The sequence below is a fragment of the Mustela nivalis genome, assembly GCF_964662115.1.
Source record: "Mustela nivalis genome assembly, chromosome: 7".
NCBI classification, from domain to species: Eukaryota; Metazoa; Chordata; class Mammalia; order Carnivora; family Mustelidae; genus Mustela; species Mustela nivalis.
In genome coordinates, this window is record NC_139026.1 from 54,184,094 (window position 1) to 54,201,335 (window position 17,242).

The 17,242-nt window shown below is 42.0% G+C and overlaps 1 protein-coding gene across 2 annotated transcripts in view; it reads right to left on the reverse strand.

Moving 5' to 3' along the window:
* YBX3 (Y-box binding protein 3) overlaps window positions 1-15,806 on the reverse strand; it is a 26,792-nt gene extending 10,986 nt beyond the window's left edge. Inside the window, exons 1-5 of one of the 2 annotated variants that reach the window (XM_082738388.1) lie at window positions 15,290-15,806; window positions 11,202-11,265; window positions 10,130-10,163; window positions 7,376-7,465; window positions 3,870-3,992 (exon numbers count right to left, since the gene is read on the reverse strand). In XM_082738388.1, coding sequence (XP_082594514.1) covers window positions 3,870-3,992; window positions 7,376-7,465; window positions 10,130-10,163; window positions 11,202-11,265; window positions 15,290-15,551 — 573 coding nt within the window. In that variant the 5' untranslated portion in view covers window positions 15,552-15,806. The remainder of the gene's footprint in view (window positions 1-3,869; window positions 3,993-7,375; window positions 7,466-10,129; window positions 10,164-11,201; window positions 11,266-15,289) is intronic. The other variant, XM_082738389.1, reaches the window with a different exon arrangement.
* Window positions 15,807-17,242: the final 1,436 nt, after the last annotated feature.

Sequence of the window (17,242 nt, forward strand, 5' to 3'; positions counted from 1 at the left end):
ATGCATTTAACCCAGGTTTTCAAGGGATTACCGGGGATAAACATTGAGATCAAAGCAGGTCTGTGCAGATAAAATACCAAGCAGCAGAGAAGCGAGAGCAATCGATAATGAATTTAGCAGTCATCTAATTAGAATTGGTCACTGACTATTTGTTGATCAACCACCCCCCAAAAAACAACTACAAGGTTGGTACTAATTAGCTCTGCCAAATGAGTATTTCCCAACATTTGCCATCCACTGGGGTGAAGTCAGGACAAAGCAAGAAGAAATAAAGTACTTTGTGGTGTTCTCAATAGGTTTGTCCTAAGAGTCTAACCATCCCACAGCAGTTCTCAAAGTGTGCACAGGGTCTCGAAACCTTCCCAAGTGGGAGACAGGCACTGAATTCAAACATTCTCATAACACTACTAATACACTATTTGCCTTTTCCCCTCGTATTCTCTCATGGGTATGTGGAGGGGTGCCAAAAAGCTACAATGACATAAAACCTCTTACTGACTAAATGCAGAACGAGATATGAAAATCCAGCTGGCTTCTATTAAACCAAATATCAGAGATTTTTAAAAATATAAGCAACATCACACTTCTTACTCAATTTAAGAACAGTTTACATTAAAAATGTTATTTATATTTATGTGTAATGAGTTTAAATCAATTAAGTATCTTTTAAATAGCTGCTCTAATTGCTAATATAATATTGATACATATAAACACACATAAACAAAAACTCTGGGATTGTCCATAACATTTAAGCATATAAATGGGTCTAAAAACCAAAAAGTTTGAGAACCACTGACTTATGGCATGATTCTCTTCATGTGTTTGGAATAAAGTTTTAATTGTACTTTTATAGTAGTAACAGATATGGGCAGTTTCTATATATAAACCTTATTAAAAAAGGAAACTAGACCTTATATTTTTTTCCCATTATTTAAGCTACTGTATCAAATACTAATGTTTTATATTTAAAAACAAACAGCCAAACATCCCTCAAAGAATTTACCTCAAATCTTAAAGGATAAAGATATGCAAATGCCAAAGGTAGTCAAGAGAAACTTAACTATAGTTTTCAAAAATGAATAAATTAAAAACTAACAAAATAATGACCCATTTTTTTAAGATTTAGAACCCTCCAGAACCACCACATGGGCAACTAAATTCCCAAAGGAAAAGTCTCAACTATAGTCTAATTTCAGAAAAATCAAGCCATTCTACACTTCGCAAAACCTGTATCAGACACAATGCCCAGCTATATAAAAACATACTAGCATAGAAAATATACACCAGGGCGCCTGGGTGGCTCAGTGGGTTAAGCCGCTGCCTTCGGCTCAGGTCATGATCTCAGGGTCCTGGGATCGAGGCCCGCGTCGGGCTCTCTGCTCAGCAGGGAGCCTGCTTCCCTCTCTCTCTCTGCCTGCCTCTCCATCTACTTGTGATTTCTCTCTGTCAAATAAATAAATAAAATCTTAAAAAAAAAAAAAAAAAAAAAGTAAAGAAAATATACACCAAAATAGTTCAGTGTGAGACTGCATAAATCATTATTTATTACAGCCAAATCTTTCATTAAGAGTTTTATAAAATAAGAATAATGGCACTGCCATTGCCAAACACGTTCTTTCCAGCTAAGGAGAAAAGTCTTTGAAGAAAAATTTCTTGGGACGCCTGGTGGCTCAGTCGGTTCATCGGCTGCCATTGGCTCAGGGCACGATCTCCAGGTCCTGGGATAGAGCCTCACATCTGGCTCCTTACTCAGCAGGGAACCTGTTTCTCCCTCTGCCTGCCACTCCCCCTGCTTGGGCTCTTGCTCTCTGACAAATAAATAAATAAAATCTTAAAAAAAGAAAGAAAGAAAGAAAACAAAAATTTCTCACTAAAAAGTTTGTCTACCATTTTTACTTCTGAATTAACCTACTAATCAAAATACAGTTGGCCCTTGAACAATGTGAAGGTTAGGGGTGCCAACCCCATGCAGTCAAAAACCCCAAAACTTTTAACTTCCCCAAAACTTAACTAAAGGCCTATGGTTGCCTGGAAGCCTAATGATAACAGAGTGAATTAATACCCACTTTATATGGATATATATATGATTCTTACAGCAAAGTAAGAATAAGTAGTATTTTTAAGAAAATCATAAGGGAAATACATTTACATTACTGTACTGTATTCACCAACAAAGTCGGCAGGTAAGTGGACCCACACAATTCAAACACTTGTTATCCAAGGGTCAACTGCCATCAAAACTAGAGTTCTGTGAATCTGATGAACGTGACAGAGTTAACTCGATACAATCAATGTTATAGTAACTCATTCCTATCTCTACCCCTGCATGGGTTTTTACTAAAAATTGAATAGGATAAGCAAAATATGTGTAAGAAAATAAAAGAACTAGGCAGGAGGATGGGGGCGATGGGTGGGTGAAACAGGTGATGGTGATTAAGGAGGGTACTGGTCAGGTTTAGCACTGGGGATGTACGAAGTGTTGAATAAACTGTATTATACACCTGAAACTTATGCAGCACTCTATGTTAACTAACTGGGAATTTAAAAACGTAAAAACAAACAAATGAACAAAAAACCTAGAGAACAGTAAAATAAAATTTAAAAAAAAAACCAGAAACAGAAAACTAAGTAACAAGTGTCTGATAAAAACCAATTTGGGCAGGGTGTTAAGATGACAGAATGAAGGGGGAAAGCATTAAGGTAAGCAGAAAGCTGTAAACCTACCAAAGCATGGGGATAAATCATTCTCATTCTGCAGACATTTTATTCTGGTGAGATTTTTCAAAAGCTTTTCTTGGATAATATACACAGCCACAATCTAGTGCTCACAAAGCATCTTCAGTTTTATTCTGTAGTGCCAATCCCATGTCATAATTTTTAAAACATCAAAAATAACTCAAATCTAATGGGATCCTCATTGAGTACAAACAAATGGGATTCTTTTCAGATACTTGAAAGTACTTTAAATAGAACTTTCTAAGGTAAACTGCAGACAACACTTGGTTGTAAACCCTTTCACCTGGATTGGTACCAATCTAAAGAATTAAAAATCTGGAGAATTACTTACTGCTTCTTCACTTAAAAATAATGGGGAAATGCTACGCTAAATAAAATAGTTACTTGGTCAAAGCAAATTAGTATTTCTGTGGTCAGTAGAGTTTTTTTGCCTATTCCCAAGCTATTCAGTCATTCTCCCTTGCCAACCAAACACTTATTTTCTTAGAGGTCAACAGTGCTAGTGCCAAGAGATGAACAACAGGTTTGTACCAATCATGGAAATCCCATTCCCCTTTGCCAGTAAATGCCACATGACTAGGTTCTGGCCAGATAAAAGAGCCAAATAAAGAGAAAGCCCTTTGGACAACCCTGGCACAGCTTATCTTAATTAAGCCTTCTTGTTAAAAGATAATTGTCTGTTACTTGCAGCCAAATTTGTACAAACTGATACAACTTCTGCATGGCAGGTATCCAAAGAGACCTTTGGCTATGGAAAAATGCTGGACATTAAAAATTTCCCACCCAGGGGCGCCTGGGTGGCTCAGTGGGTTAAGCCGCTGCCTTTGGTTCAGGTCATGATCTCAGGGTCCTGAGATTGAGTCCCGCATCGGGCTCTCTGCTTAGCAGGGAGCCTGCTTCCCTCACTCTCTCTCTCTCCGCCTGCCTCTCTGTCTACTTGTGATCTCTCTCTCTGTCAAATAAATAAATAAATAAAATCTTTAAAAAAAAAAAAAAATTTCCCACCCAAAAAAAAAAAAAAAAAATCATTTTGTGCCTCCAAGAAAAGATACATCTATCCACTCCAAGGATGCACACTTAATTTCAGACATGAAAATTTTTTTCATCACCATTTAAGAGGAGAGACAACATACATTACGGGGAGGTCCACGGCGCCTGCCATAGTAGCCGCGTCTGTAACGGCGCCGATCAGCAGCATAACGGCTCCCTTCCACGGGAACTCCATCTGGTCCAGTCACATTGGCTGCTTCTGCACCCTGCGTAAGAAAATAAACAAAGATGGGGGCGCCTGGGTGGCTCAGTGGGTTAAAGCCTCTGCCTTCGGCTCAGGTCATGTTCTCAGGGTCCTGGGATAGAGCCCCACATCGGGCTCTCTGCTCAGCAGGGAGCCTGCTTCCTCCACTCTCTCTCTCTGCCTGCCTCTCTGCCTGCTTGTGATCTCTGTCTGTCAAATAAATAAAATCTTTAAAAAAAAAAAAAAAAAAAGAAAGAAAATAAACAAAGATGGCCTCAAAATTAAAAGATGCTGAACACCATCCCCCTCCAACCTCCCAAAAAAACAGCCTGGGACAGTCAGAATGTTAAAGACTGGCAGAACATACTCACAATTCCTATCAGAACCTCAATAAAATACACCCAGGTATTAAAAAGGTGAGCAAGGTGCTTGGTGTACTAATTAGAATGTAGTTTCTTTGCTCACACAACCTCAACTTTTCCTTCCTGTTCGGCATACTAAGTTCAAGACAGGATGTACCTCTTTAAGAACATAAACTGGTAAATATAATACGATTATAAGAGAAATAATGCCAGGCCAGGAAGAATGTTGCTCAAAGGAAAATAACTGACACATTATCTTCTTAGAATAATATTGAAACCGGACGCCTGGGTGGCTCAGTCAGTTAGCTAAGTTGTCTACCTTCGGCTCAGGTCGTTATCCCAGAGTCCTGGGATCCAGCCCTGAGTGAGGAGTCTACTTCTCCCTCTCTCTCTGCCCCTCCCCATGCCTCGTGCACGCGCTCTCGCGCGCTCTCTCTCTCTGTCTCAAATAAAAAAGGTATTTATTTAAAAAAGGAAAAAAAGAAAAATGTTGAAACCTGTATGATTCTAAGAGGCACTAGGAGAATAGCTATTCATGGGCTCAGATGGCTCTGTCCAGCACAGAGTGTTTGAGAGGGAAACTTCTCCCATCTTGGCAGCAACAGAAAAGGGTCCTTGATTTAGCAAGACATAGTTTTCCACAAATGTAGTGCCACTTTAGCCCTCCTTATTATCCTTGAAACAGACTTAACATTCTCCTTCTCAAATGGGCAGATAAAATAATGCTTCAAAAACATAAAAAATTCAGACAAGCGATTCAAAACAGTATTTCACTCTCTACATCAATTTGTAAAACCTCACATTCTGAAAACATACAAGGTAAAAATAACCTGGCAACACAGTTTTAAGGATTCAGTGAGGTAACAGAAATCACTACAGATCAGCATTCACTGGTGGATGACTTGAAACTCTACATTTGCAAGACAGCCTAGGGATCACATTGGTAAAAAAAATCATTTAAATTTCTCTATTAAATGCAGTAACTTTTGCTCTTTCAGCAAAACAGCTTGAGAGCTGTTAAGAATGTGGACCACGGGACGCCTGGGTGGCTCAGTTGGTTAAGCAGCTGCCTTCGGCTCAGGTCATGATCCCAGCGTCCTGGGATCAAGTCCCACATCAGGCTCCTTGCTCAGCGGGGAGCCTGCTTCTCCCTCTGCCTCTGCCTGCCATTCTGTCTGCCTGTGCTCGCTCTCTCCCACTCTCTCTCTGATAAATAAATAAAATCTTAAAAAAAAAAAAAAAAAAAAAGAATGTGGACCACAAAATGATGTGCATGTAAGTGGAAAGAGCACTTGCACAGTACTTCACTAGTCATTCTCTCAGTTTCTAATTCAGCTGTCACAAGCGACCATGGCAGGTATACCACATATGGTTCTTTTTTTATTTTTATTTTTATTTTTATTTTTTTTTTGGACAGACAGAGATCACAAGTAGGCAGAGAGGCAGGTAGAGAGAGGGAAGCAAGCTCCCTGCCGAGCAGAGAGCCTGATGCGGGGCTCGATCCCAGGACCCTGGGATCATGACCTGAGCAGAAGGCAGAGGCTTTAACCCACTGAGCTACCCAGGAGCCCCCCACATATGGTTTTAAAATATTTTCTGATTCTAGATTATTTTACTGATATCTGTAATAGACTGTTGATTAAAAACAAAGCATAAAGGACATTACTAATATTGGAAAAATATGTAACAGTATAAAAAAAGTTCTGTAGATACATTTCAAGATGATCCATTAGCTTCTCGTATGGTTCCTGATCTGACCAAAACTGTTACACAGTCTACGGAGATGCTTCTGGCTTTCCAAAATCCAAGCCAAAGAGAAAACAGAGTGATTACGTTAAATTTGAATCTTTTTTGGGGTGCCTGAGTGGCTCAGTTGGTCAAGAGTCTGACTCTTGATTTGGGCTCAGGACACACTCTCAGGTTTATGAGACCGAGCCCCACCCACAACGGGCTCCAGACTCAGTGGGGAGTCTCTTGCTTGAGATTCTTTCCCTCCCCCTCCCTGTCCTGCCCCCAGCCCCAGGTGTGTTCATGCACACGCTCTCTCTTTCTCTCAAATAAAGAAATCTTTTTTAAAAATTTGAATCTTCTTGGGGTGCTGGGGTGGCTCAGCCACTTAAGTGTCTGCCTTTGGCTCAGGTCATGATCTGATGATCCCAGGGTTCTGGGATCGAACTCCCTATCAGACTCCCTGCTTAGCTGGGAGTCTGCTTCTCCCTTTCCTTCTGTTATACACACACACACTCTCTCTCAAATAAATAAATCTTTAAAATAACTTTTTGAATCTTCTTTTATTTAGGATAAAGCATTCTTTAATGTGTACTATTTCTGCAGAAGTGCTTATAAATCAGAGTATGAAAATTTTATACTTATAAAAAAGAAATCTTTCTCCCCAAAGCAACTTTTATCTCTTTTGAATACTATGAAAATTATGAGTACCTGGCTGTTTCTGCTGGCAAAGCATGCAACTCTTGATCTTGGGGCTGTCAGTTTGAGCCCATGTTGAGTACAGAGATTAAAGTTAAATTTTAATCTACACTTGAGTATGTATTTGGTAGCAAAACAAAATATTTCCTTTAAATTTTGAAAAATTAGCTTCTCCCTCCATAACTGAACAGGGTTCATCATTTATTAAATGAGAAATTAAAATGCCCTTTTATAACAAGTCAAAGAACATTTATAATGATATTCAATAATCAAAAATTTTCTACTTAGGGGCGCCTGGGTGACTCAGTGGGTTAAGCCCCTCCCTTCAGCTCAGGTCATGATCTCCAGGTCCTGGGATTGAGCCCCACATTGGGCTCTCCGCTCAGTAGGAAGCCTGCATTCCGCGCCCCCTTCTCTCTGGCTGCCTCTGCCTACTTGTGATCTCTGTCTGTCAAATAAATAAAATCTTTAAAATAAATTTTTTTCTACTTAAATGTCACTTCTTCCTGTCAAAAATCCAAAGGAATGTTAATTCAAAAGGAGCTGAGGCACCTTTTATTATGCAAGAAAAGCACAGGCCTGCACACTCTGATACCCAGCCACAATATTTTCTCACCTTCTCTCCTTCAACCACATCAAATTCTACAGTCTCTCCATCGCCTACACTGCGCAGATATTTCCGTGGGTTATTCTTCTTGATGGCAGTCTGTCAAGAGAACATAAAATTCTAAATGAAGTATACATCAATACTGGCCACAGATTTCATCTTTCAAGTTTACTGTGTGTATTATTAATTACTTTTTAAAATTATTCTCCCACTAACCTGATCTCCAAAACCAACAAAAGCCATTATAAAACTATGTTGCACATTATTTTCTGGATTCATGCTATCTTCTGAAATTTTTCTTGATAGATGGATTAAACAGAGTGTTTAGTTACCACATACTTCTGTTACAACCCGATTGTGATACTGGATACTATTAGTTCCCTCAAACTATTAAGCATCTAAGATTCAGACTGAACATCCATCATTTTGGGGCAGGGGGTGGGGTAGGTGCTGTGATGAGGAACACACAAATACATATTGCAGGTAGAGAGGTTTCTACAGACAAGAGATACTGCTAACTTCAAGAGGAACTGTAAAACATATGAATAAAGGAGTGATGATGAAGAATAGAAAAAAGGAATTTAAAAATGCCAAAGGGATCATTTTCTGACAGAATACACAAAATTATCTCAAGAATGAAACATTACTAATCATCATAATCTGGCCTCTTCCTTCCCCCCCACCCGCCCCTACCCCCGCCACTTTATGGATAACAAGACACAAGCCTGGTTAGTGATTTAGCAGAATGCCTAAAAGATAGAGCCTGATGGGGGAAAGTATAGGGGGAGTGGGTGGTGGAAATGCATACCCCTGTACTGTATGATCTTTATTCAGCATTTTCCCCATCACACCATTCATCTCTCACTCATCCCTACACATATATTCCCTGATGATGCATTAAAAGGTTCATGAAGCTGTTCTGCGGCAGGAGACACCTGCCTGTTAAAAGGCCTCCCTTTCTCCCTATCTCAGGTCCGTGGAGGGAAGAGAACAATTCTGCAATGAATTTCCATTTCTTTAGCTGGTATCTCTAAATAGTTAAAGGGGCTCGGAGTTTCTGTGGAACTAGGTCAACCTTATTTTATAAAGCGATTAGGCATGTGTAATCCAGCCCTTCCCTTACTCGAGTGGGAGGGAGGAGGGAAAAAATTGAGCCAATAGGGCAGAGACCTCACCCACAGAGGAAGAAAGGCAGCTCAGGACAGGATACATGTACCCGCGGTTAGAACATTCAGCCATTCCAAAAACAGCCCCTCCCTGCCGGCTCCTTCCCTTTTTCCTGTTAAACTGGGCAGGCCTCAACACATCGAGGTGACTCACACACAACCTCATGGGGGCTGGAATCAGGTCATATGCTTGCAGGCTAGTGATGCTGGCCACCAGTACAGAAACTTGGGAGGTCCTTCTACTACAGCAGTCACCAGACACAAGAGTTCTTTACCCAAAGAGTCTATTTATTAGCTTCTAGGTATTAAATGCAATACTTTCAGTCTGTTATGATTTCAAAAGTCACTATATCTCAACAACAACAAAATCTATTCACCTTATCTAGGTACGACTGATACATATCCAGTCAAGCAGAAATGTAAACAAGAGAAACCACAACTAGAGAGCTTAATCTTAGATATCCCCAGCTCCCGTCACCACACCCACCTCAAAGCCACCCACAACACCAAACAGAAGGAAACAAAAACAGAAAACCAGCCACTTGACAGCCCTGCAGGTCCATGTGCTGGTACCTGGCTCTATACCTTCCTGTTATATGCTAAGAGCTCCCACATATTTGAAACAAGTCACTGAAAATTAAATATATAAAAAGAACAAGGGGAGGCATATCTTCTTTGAACCAACATTATAAAACAAGTCCAGGATACATGATGAAATAAATAGCATCCCAGGCCAGGAATGTAAGGACAGACAAAGATACCAGCAGGAGAGAAGCCTGCGGTTCCCATATTTTATCCGTTTTCTACATTTCCTTTGAATCCAAAGGAATGTGGACCTTTTGACCTGGAGATGTGCTAACCATGCCTCATTTTTTTTTTTTTTTAAGATTTTATTTATTTATTTGACAGAGAGAGATCACAAGTAGGCAGAGAGGCAGGCAAAGAGAGAGGAGGAAGCAGGCTCCCTGCTAAGCAGAGAGCCCGATGCGGGGCTTGATCCCAGGACCCTGGGATCATGACCAGAGCTGAAGGTAGAGGTTTTAACCCACGGAGCCACCCAGGTGCCCCAACCATGCCTCATTTTAACAGGAGTGAGGACTATTCTGGGAATTGGGGAGTTTTCTCATGTCTTGGATATACACACTCTAACTATCTGCTTCACTGTGCTTTTATTTACCTCAAGTCAGAGTTCCTCCGGTAGAAGGGCTTTAACCAAGACCCACCCAGGCAAAAGTCAGATGAGTTCCAGCCAAACACTGAGGAACCACAAAGTCAGCAAAATAAGATGCTAACATGGAAACAACTTTGTTAAGGCCTCAAAGGCTTTAAAATTAGAAACTGGTCTTCACTGATTATTACTCCATTTGAATATTACTGCAAACATAAAAACTAAAAACAGTTAATATCGTGGGATAGAAGAGTTTACCTGCCAATCTTAAAAACATGGAAATGAGCTCCCTTGAAAAAAATAAAAGTCACAGTAAGAGTTTAGAGTAGAATAATAGTTTATAGGACTTCATTTTGGAAAAAAGACAAGGGCAGATCACAGACACCCCTCCCCTCACACAGCAAATATAACATTTATTATTCTTCTTACCTGATGTACAAATACATCTTCTTTGGTGTCATTTCTGTTGGGAGACAAAAAATTCACAAATAAAAGTACTAGGTATATGGAAATACTTAAAAGAACAGATGTTTTTATGGGTTTTGATTCCAAGACTTCAAAAAGACAACATAAATTTTTGTTTAATCTCTCAACTTAACTCAGATGCCTGGAATCAGCCCTTGTGAAAAACTTTCAAACCTGCAAGATACCTGTCTTACTCCTCCATACTACCAGAGTGCTCAGATCCAAATGTGCAGATTCTACAGAAACATCCCTTCCCTCTCATCTCCTCCTAAATCACGTGGAATGTAATCAGAGCCTGCGATTTCCCTCCCAGTAAAGCAAAGTAAGACAGTTAAAAGGACAGGGCACAGCTGTGAACTAGGCTCTCCTTACACTGAAACCTAAAACAGCACCCCTACATCCTTCGTGCCCTAACTCACCCCCCACCCCACCAAATCAGATAAGGAAGAAATTAAGGAATTTTTTAAGGGTGGGGGCAGGGGCAAAAAAAAATGACAATATCATGTAAAATAGCCTCATACTCCCAACAGCCTACAGCTGTGTTCTCGTTTTTATGTGGTTAGAAGCTACAATCACTTAAAGAAAACACTACGCTTTCTACACAGGACTCAGGCCAGACCTGAGTTACAGATCCAGCTCAATTACTCACTAGTTGTGTGACCTTAGGAAAGTTGCTTAACCAGTCTAAGACTCCATTTCTCCAGCTGTGAAGTTATGGATATGGTCCCAATTATCCTAAGTCCCTACCTGTTTCTCATTTATCTCCCTCACCTTTTTTCTTTTAATGACGGAATTTTATAAAACGTTACTTATCAGTATTCTGGAAATGTATTTTAATTAATATTCAACACCAGTAGCTTACAAATGAGAATGTTGACAGTACTTACAAATCTTAAAACTTACTCCAGACATCAGTTAAAAATAAAACAAAACAAACTTACATAAGCCTTTTAAAAAGTATGGTAAAGATTTATAAACTCCTGGTGCCATAAAATAAACATGCATTTAAAACATGTACGGAGATATACACACATACCGATTTATAAATCCATATCCATTTCTGACGTTGAACCATTTGACAGTGCCAAGGACTTTGGTGGCTAAAATAAGATTAAGCAGATAAATTAGTATCTGACCTACAAAGAGATAAAGCTCATATCACTAAGGTCTTGATAGCATTATATAAAGCCTAAACATACCTGAGGAAACCATTAAAGGCTTAAATCTAAAATATATTTGGAAAAGAAAATGGAGCAAGGGAAGCTACCACAGGAAAACACTTTTTAGAAGACTAAACCTCTCTTCCTCGTTAAACTTTTCAGTAAAGTCATAAGATAAAGAGTGGTCATAAGTCTATACAATTCCGTAGTAATTAAAACTGGAAAGCATTATTTAAGGGAAAAAAAACAAACAAAAAATACTCTAAGTTTTAAAACTCCAAGTTTTAATGCTGAAAAAAAATTTTTTTAAGATTTTATTTATTTATTTGACAGAGAGAGATCACAAGTAGGCAGAGAGGCAGGCAGAGAGAAAGGGAAGAAGCAGGCTCCCCGCAGAGTGGAGAGCCTGATGCAGGGGCTCGATCCCAGTACCCTGAGAGCATGCCCCAAGCCAAAGGGAGAGGCTTTAACCCACTGAACCACCCAGGCGCCCCAATGCTGAAAAAAATTTTTAAGTGCAAAAGAAGGTCACAATGAAAGATAAGGCAGACGGATGAACAAGGTTAAAGTAAGTACCAATGACTCCAACACAGCACTTTCACATTTTGACATATAAAGCTTTGACATATAAAGCAAACTTGAGTAAGTGAATCCGGTAGTTCCTACAAAGCTACTGTTTTGTAGCTAATCTACAAAGATATAAAGTATCTCGTGTAGTTGCCAGCTGGGGGCCTATCAGAGGAGTCAAGAGTAATAATAGAACCAATGCTGTCTCAATCCCAGTCTGTACTCACCACCCCGAGACATGATGTAACAGGCCTTTCCAAACCAGAGTGATGAATTTGGGCTTCTGTTTCATTGTTTACCCTACTCTCTGCAGTTGGTGAGAGTCAAACTCAGCATTTTTTACAAAATCCCCCTCTTTAACCTGATTACCTCCACTTTCCATCATGAGGACAACTTCTGTACAACACACCAGAACTCAACGGAATTCAAGAGAATCTAAACAAATACTATGGTCATATAACTTGTCCTTCAGAGATTCATCTGTCAGCCCTCAAGCACGATTTGAGAAGACTCCTTTGAATCAACTGTGAATGCTAAATTCAGAATGTCTAGGAAATGCCTACGTTCAGGAAATACATAGAGCAGTTATCAAGACTCAATGAAACAGGAAATATGACAATAAGAGTATGGTTAAAAAAAAAAGTTTAGTAGAGAATGAAAGTAACAACAATCTACACTGAGATACAAAGTTGATAATTTCCAAGGATAAACAATAAGGATTTGGTTTTTAAATTCAAGACTAAAATAGTAATTAGTGCTTTGCTTTGTTGTGGGCCAAATGCTATCCAGTTTTGCTATATTGATTTGCCTAAAGAAGTATGTCAGCTTTCTTTGTAAAAAAAAAAAAAAAAAAAAAAAAGAAAAAGAAAAGAAAGAAACAAACAAAGAAAAAAAAAAAAACTCATTATGCCTCCAAAGTCATTCAGCCCACCACTGACGAGAAATCTCCAGCTCTATGTCCAAGTAACAAAGATCTCTCCAATGCAGAGATTGAACCATTGGAATCTTCAGTTTTAGGGCATTCTAATTAGAGCAACAGGTCAAAGAAAAAAAAAAATGTATTAGATCTAACAGTACACAGAAGAGGCTCATTTTTGATAAACCATATGCTTTTAAGTTACACATTATTTCAAATAATAGGCTTTTTGTGCCTCCTTTCATTTGCCCAAAAATTAATGACCTGGAAAAATATAAAGACAGGAACTGTTTGATTCATTTTCGTATTTAATGTCTAACACTGTCAAAGGAATGATCTTGATTAGAAAGGCAATGTTTATGGGAAAAAAAGATGAAATTTTCAAATCTAACTTCAATCCAAGCTGAAGGCCATTTTTACTACTCAAAGTAGTTTTTTAAAATGTCCTAATTCCACAAATACTCCCAACATCATGGGATCCAACATCCATGCACACCTCTTGCTTTATAACCATAAACTCACTTCACATACCCAAAGAGAGAAGGCAGGGAGGGGGGCATGTACCGAGGAAGACCATATGTCTTCCAGGATATTTATTAGTTTTCTTTCACTCAGGTAAACTACTTTCTCTGGCCTATGGATGGCTATCCACTGAAGTTAAAGACTGTTTGCAGGAAGTAGAATGAGAGAATCCAAAACCAGAATCCATTTCAGTCAGCACTGTGCCTGGCACATTTTAGGCACCCATGTGTTTGCCTGGCAAAGGAGAGGAGATGGCAGAACACACTGGACAGGGACAAACAGTGCTGAAATGTCATGTGGAAGGCTGTTCTTCATTTTAAGAGTTGGAGTTACAATGGAAACATGAAAAACCTCCAGAATGATCACCTGGGATGTGGTAGAGGCTTGAGCAGTTGGTGGTTAAGAAAAAACGATTAATTTATCTGTTCCTTTCATCTTTAAAGATAACTGCTTCCATCTGAAATCCAGCAGTTTAGTTTCGATTCAAAAGGATGCAAGGATCAAGTGAAAACCTGCCAACGTTCCTATATATAAAAACAAGTTGTGAATATTAAGAATATACCTTAACACTGCTTTGTATAACCCCAAGGTTGTCTCTCTCAGACATTGTACATGGACATGTTCCAAGAAACACTTGTTGGAAACAATATCTCAATACAACAGTGACTAGACTGGAGTAACTTTCAGTCCAGCAAAACTAGGGCAATTTTGTTTCTTAACCTACACAGGTTACATTTAGCATGTTGTCCCCCAGTAACTGAGTAAAAGCCCTGGAAGAACAAGAAAACGGGCCTGGGGGAGGGGGGGAGGCGGGGCATGGAATTGTATTACACTTTCTTCACCTTAGTCCTTCAATTTTCTTCCTAGGAAATTGGGTAGGCAAGACTCAGAGATCAAACATGCCCCACCCCAAAATACTGGAAATTGCTCTGAAGCATCCTACACCAACTCCTAACTTTCCTGTTTTAAAAAAGAGTGAATGACATAAGCACACACCCTTCAGTTTATTCACCACCCACCTGCTTAAAGCCTTGCACTGGGAGTTCGTTCAGCCTCCAGAAGGCTGAATAAGCGACAAAACCAACAATGACCGCACAAACCCTTTCCACTGCTGTGCCCCACCAACCCGAACGTCTCATCTTCCCATCTGTTTTGCTAAGTTACAAGTCCCTAGATAAGGAAATTCTGAACAAACGTCATACCCACCCTATCGACGAAGTTTTTTCAGCTGCTGCCCCAAGCGCATTCCCACAGTCCGGGGAGAAGAAAACGCCTAAGCGACTGGCAAACACAGAATGGTTTTCTTGCAGCAACGGGCAGAGGGAGGACATAGGATCAAGACCTAAGTTTCCCGGAGAGGATTGCAACACCTCCGAGCCGGCATGTGGCCGCCAGAAGCATGGCGTCTTTCCCGTGCCCATGTGGGAAGGGCATCCGGGACAGACACCTGAGCCTTCTCAGCAAGAAGCCTCTCCACCTTGCCCTCCCTGTGCCCCTCTCCCCCACTTTTCCCCGAGGGAAATCCTCCCCTCACCCAGATCCCAAGCAAGGGCTCCACAGTCCCCGTCCCACGTGTCTGTCCCTCCCTTACATCCACATCCATCCCTACCCTGGGTACCCCCTCCCAGACCGTCGCTCTTTTCTCCTCTTTGGACCGAGGTATTCGCCACTGCGGGAGTGTGTGACAGTGCCCGCGCCTAGGTGACAAAAGTGAAGCCCCCAACCTGCTGGCCCGGGACCGGGAGAGGCGCGCACGGGGCACACAGGAGCGCAGGGCGCCGCGCGCTCACCCGGGAGCCTCTGCAGGGCGGGCGGGCTGCGGCCACCAGCGCCGGGCACCCCGACTGTCACGCTGCCGCCCCGCTGGCAAATGCAGCCGGGAGCTGCCCGCACGTGCGCAGCCGCCCGCGGCCGCCGGCCCCACTCGGAGCAGCCCCCACCCTCCGCCGCCTGACTCACCGAGAACTTTTTTCTCCGCGTCTTCGCCGCCGGCGGGGGCTGAAGAGGCGGGGGCCGCGGTGCCCGTGGCTGCGGGGGCCGCGTCCCCACCGGGGTTTCCTGCGACAAGGGCGGCGGGCGCTGGGGCCGCGGCCTGGGACGCGCCGCTGCCCACCGGGCTCTTGGGCGCGGGGTCCTGGGGGGCCGCGGCGGCCGCCTCCGCCGGAGCCTGCGGGAGGGTGGTGGTGCTGGTGGTGCTGGTGGCCTCGCCCGCCTCGCTCATGCCGCCTCCTCTGCTCTCACTCGGGCACCTCGGTGGCGGTTGGTCGGCGGTTAGCGCGGCTGGTGGTCGCGGCGGCCGGGGCTCGCTCTCGGGGAGGCCGGTGCGGATCTCGCGGCGCGGGCGGCGGCGGCCGAGGTGGGGTCTCGCGGCGGAGGCGGCTCGAGCTCTCGGGCTGCGCGCTCGGTCTTGGGCTCCTCGCTCGATCTTACTGCCCCAAAAATGGCCCCGCACAAGTTTTTCTAGGCGGCGCGCCGGCCCGGGAGGGAAGGGCGGGCGAGGGAAGAGGGTGGGGAAAGTTGGCTCCGGAGTTGGGCACGACTCTCATTAGCATTTAAAGGCGCCCAGTGCCCTTTGCAGGCCACCAATCCGCCCGGGACGGGAGCGCAGGGGCCGCGTTGGAGAGGCGAGGAAGCCGGGGTAAGCTTCGCACTGCAGCCTGGGGTTCGCTGGGGACCACGCGCTGCTGGCCCTTTGTTGGAGCGGGCGCGGGGCTCCTTCCTCGCGACATCTAGACACCTGAAACTGAGCTGTGGGCGAAGTAAAATAGGGGATCCGAATTACGCGGCGCTTCTCTGCTCCATACCCTTGTTTTTAAACCCTTTCTATTTATTCATTCAGCGTTTATGAAGTACCAGAAATTATTTCTGACACAACACTTAGGAATGAAACAATCATAACTCTACTTGGCCGCTTATTCCTAAGCGATAACTTACGGATAATTTGGAAACTGAAGTGCAAACGTTAGAGAATAAATTCACATCCTACCTTCTGCTCGGGTTGCATCTCTTGCTGGTGAAAGTTGAAGCAACTGAGCCCTCTTAGCTTCAGGGATGAGGGGTACAGAGAAACAAAGCACCGAATAAACATATTCCCAGTTTGAAGGGTCCACATGGCCTTTAAAGAATGCACTGGGTGATGCTAAACGCGTAGCTAGAGGGACTATTTTATTACCTGTTCCCTGCGCCTATTTGGAATTTAGTAGGAGTATTTGGCGTTCTTTGCCTAGAGGGTCCAGGCAACCCTAAGTAAAAATTCTAGTGGTGCTGTTTATTGAGAGAGTTCACTTAGACTAGATGTGAAGTGTCATAGAGGGTGTTTCCTCCTTTTAAAGTTTTTCCAAGGCACTATGGAAAGGAGATGAGATTATCATACGTTAACTCCAGTGTCAGATCATCATATGTTAACTGCTGTTTTTGTCCAACAAAAGCTCATTTTCTTCATTTCATAGTGTCCTGAATCATTTACCTATTGATTTCCCCTGGAATTGTCTGTTTTGTGGCTACATCAAGGGGATGCTATCAAGTGCAATTCACCATCGTATCCCCACTGGCTAACACAGTACCTAGCTAGCAGAGAGCTAGAACACAGTAAATGTTTACTAAATGAAAACAAATGAACAAAAAGACCAAAATTTTCCAAACTTATCAACACACCCGTTATCAAGTGTGTTAACTATAGTTTTATTACTTCCTTCCTCCATTCATGAAAAAATACAAATTAAAGAAAATAAATTCTTAGAAAAAATAGCAAAATGTGGAATTTTTTAACTTTCCCATGTACTTATATGTTTTCAAAATAATTAATGCCTAAATGTCAGATTCATATTTTAGCTTGACTTCAATATGGAGTATATGGTAATGTTAATTGTGGGCGTTTTTTAAAATACTGGTCAAACACTTAGCATGATTAAA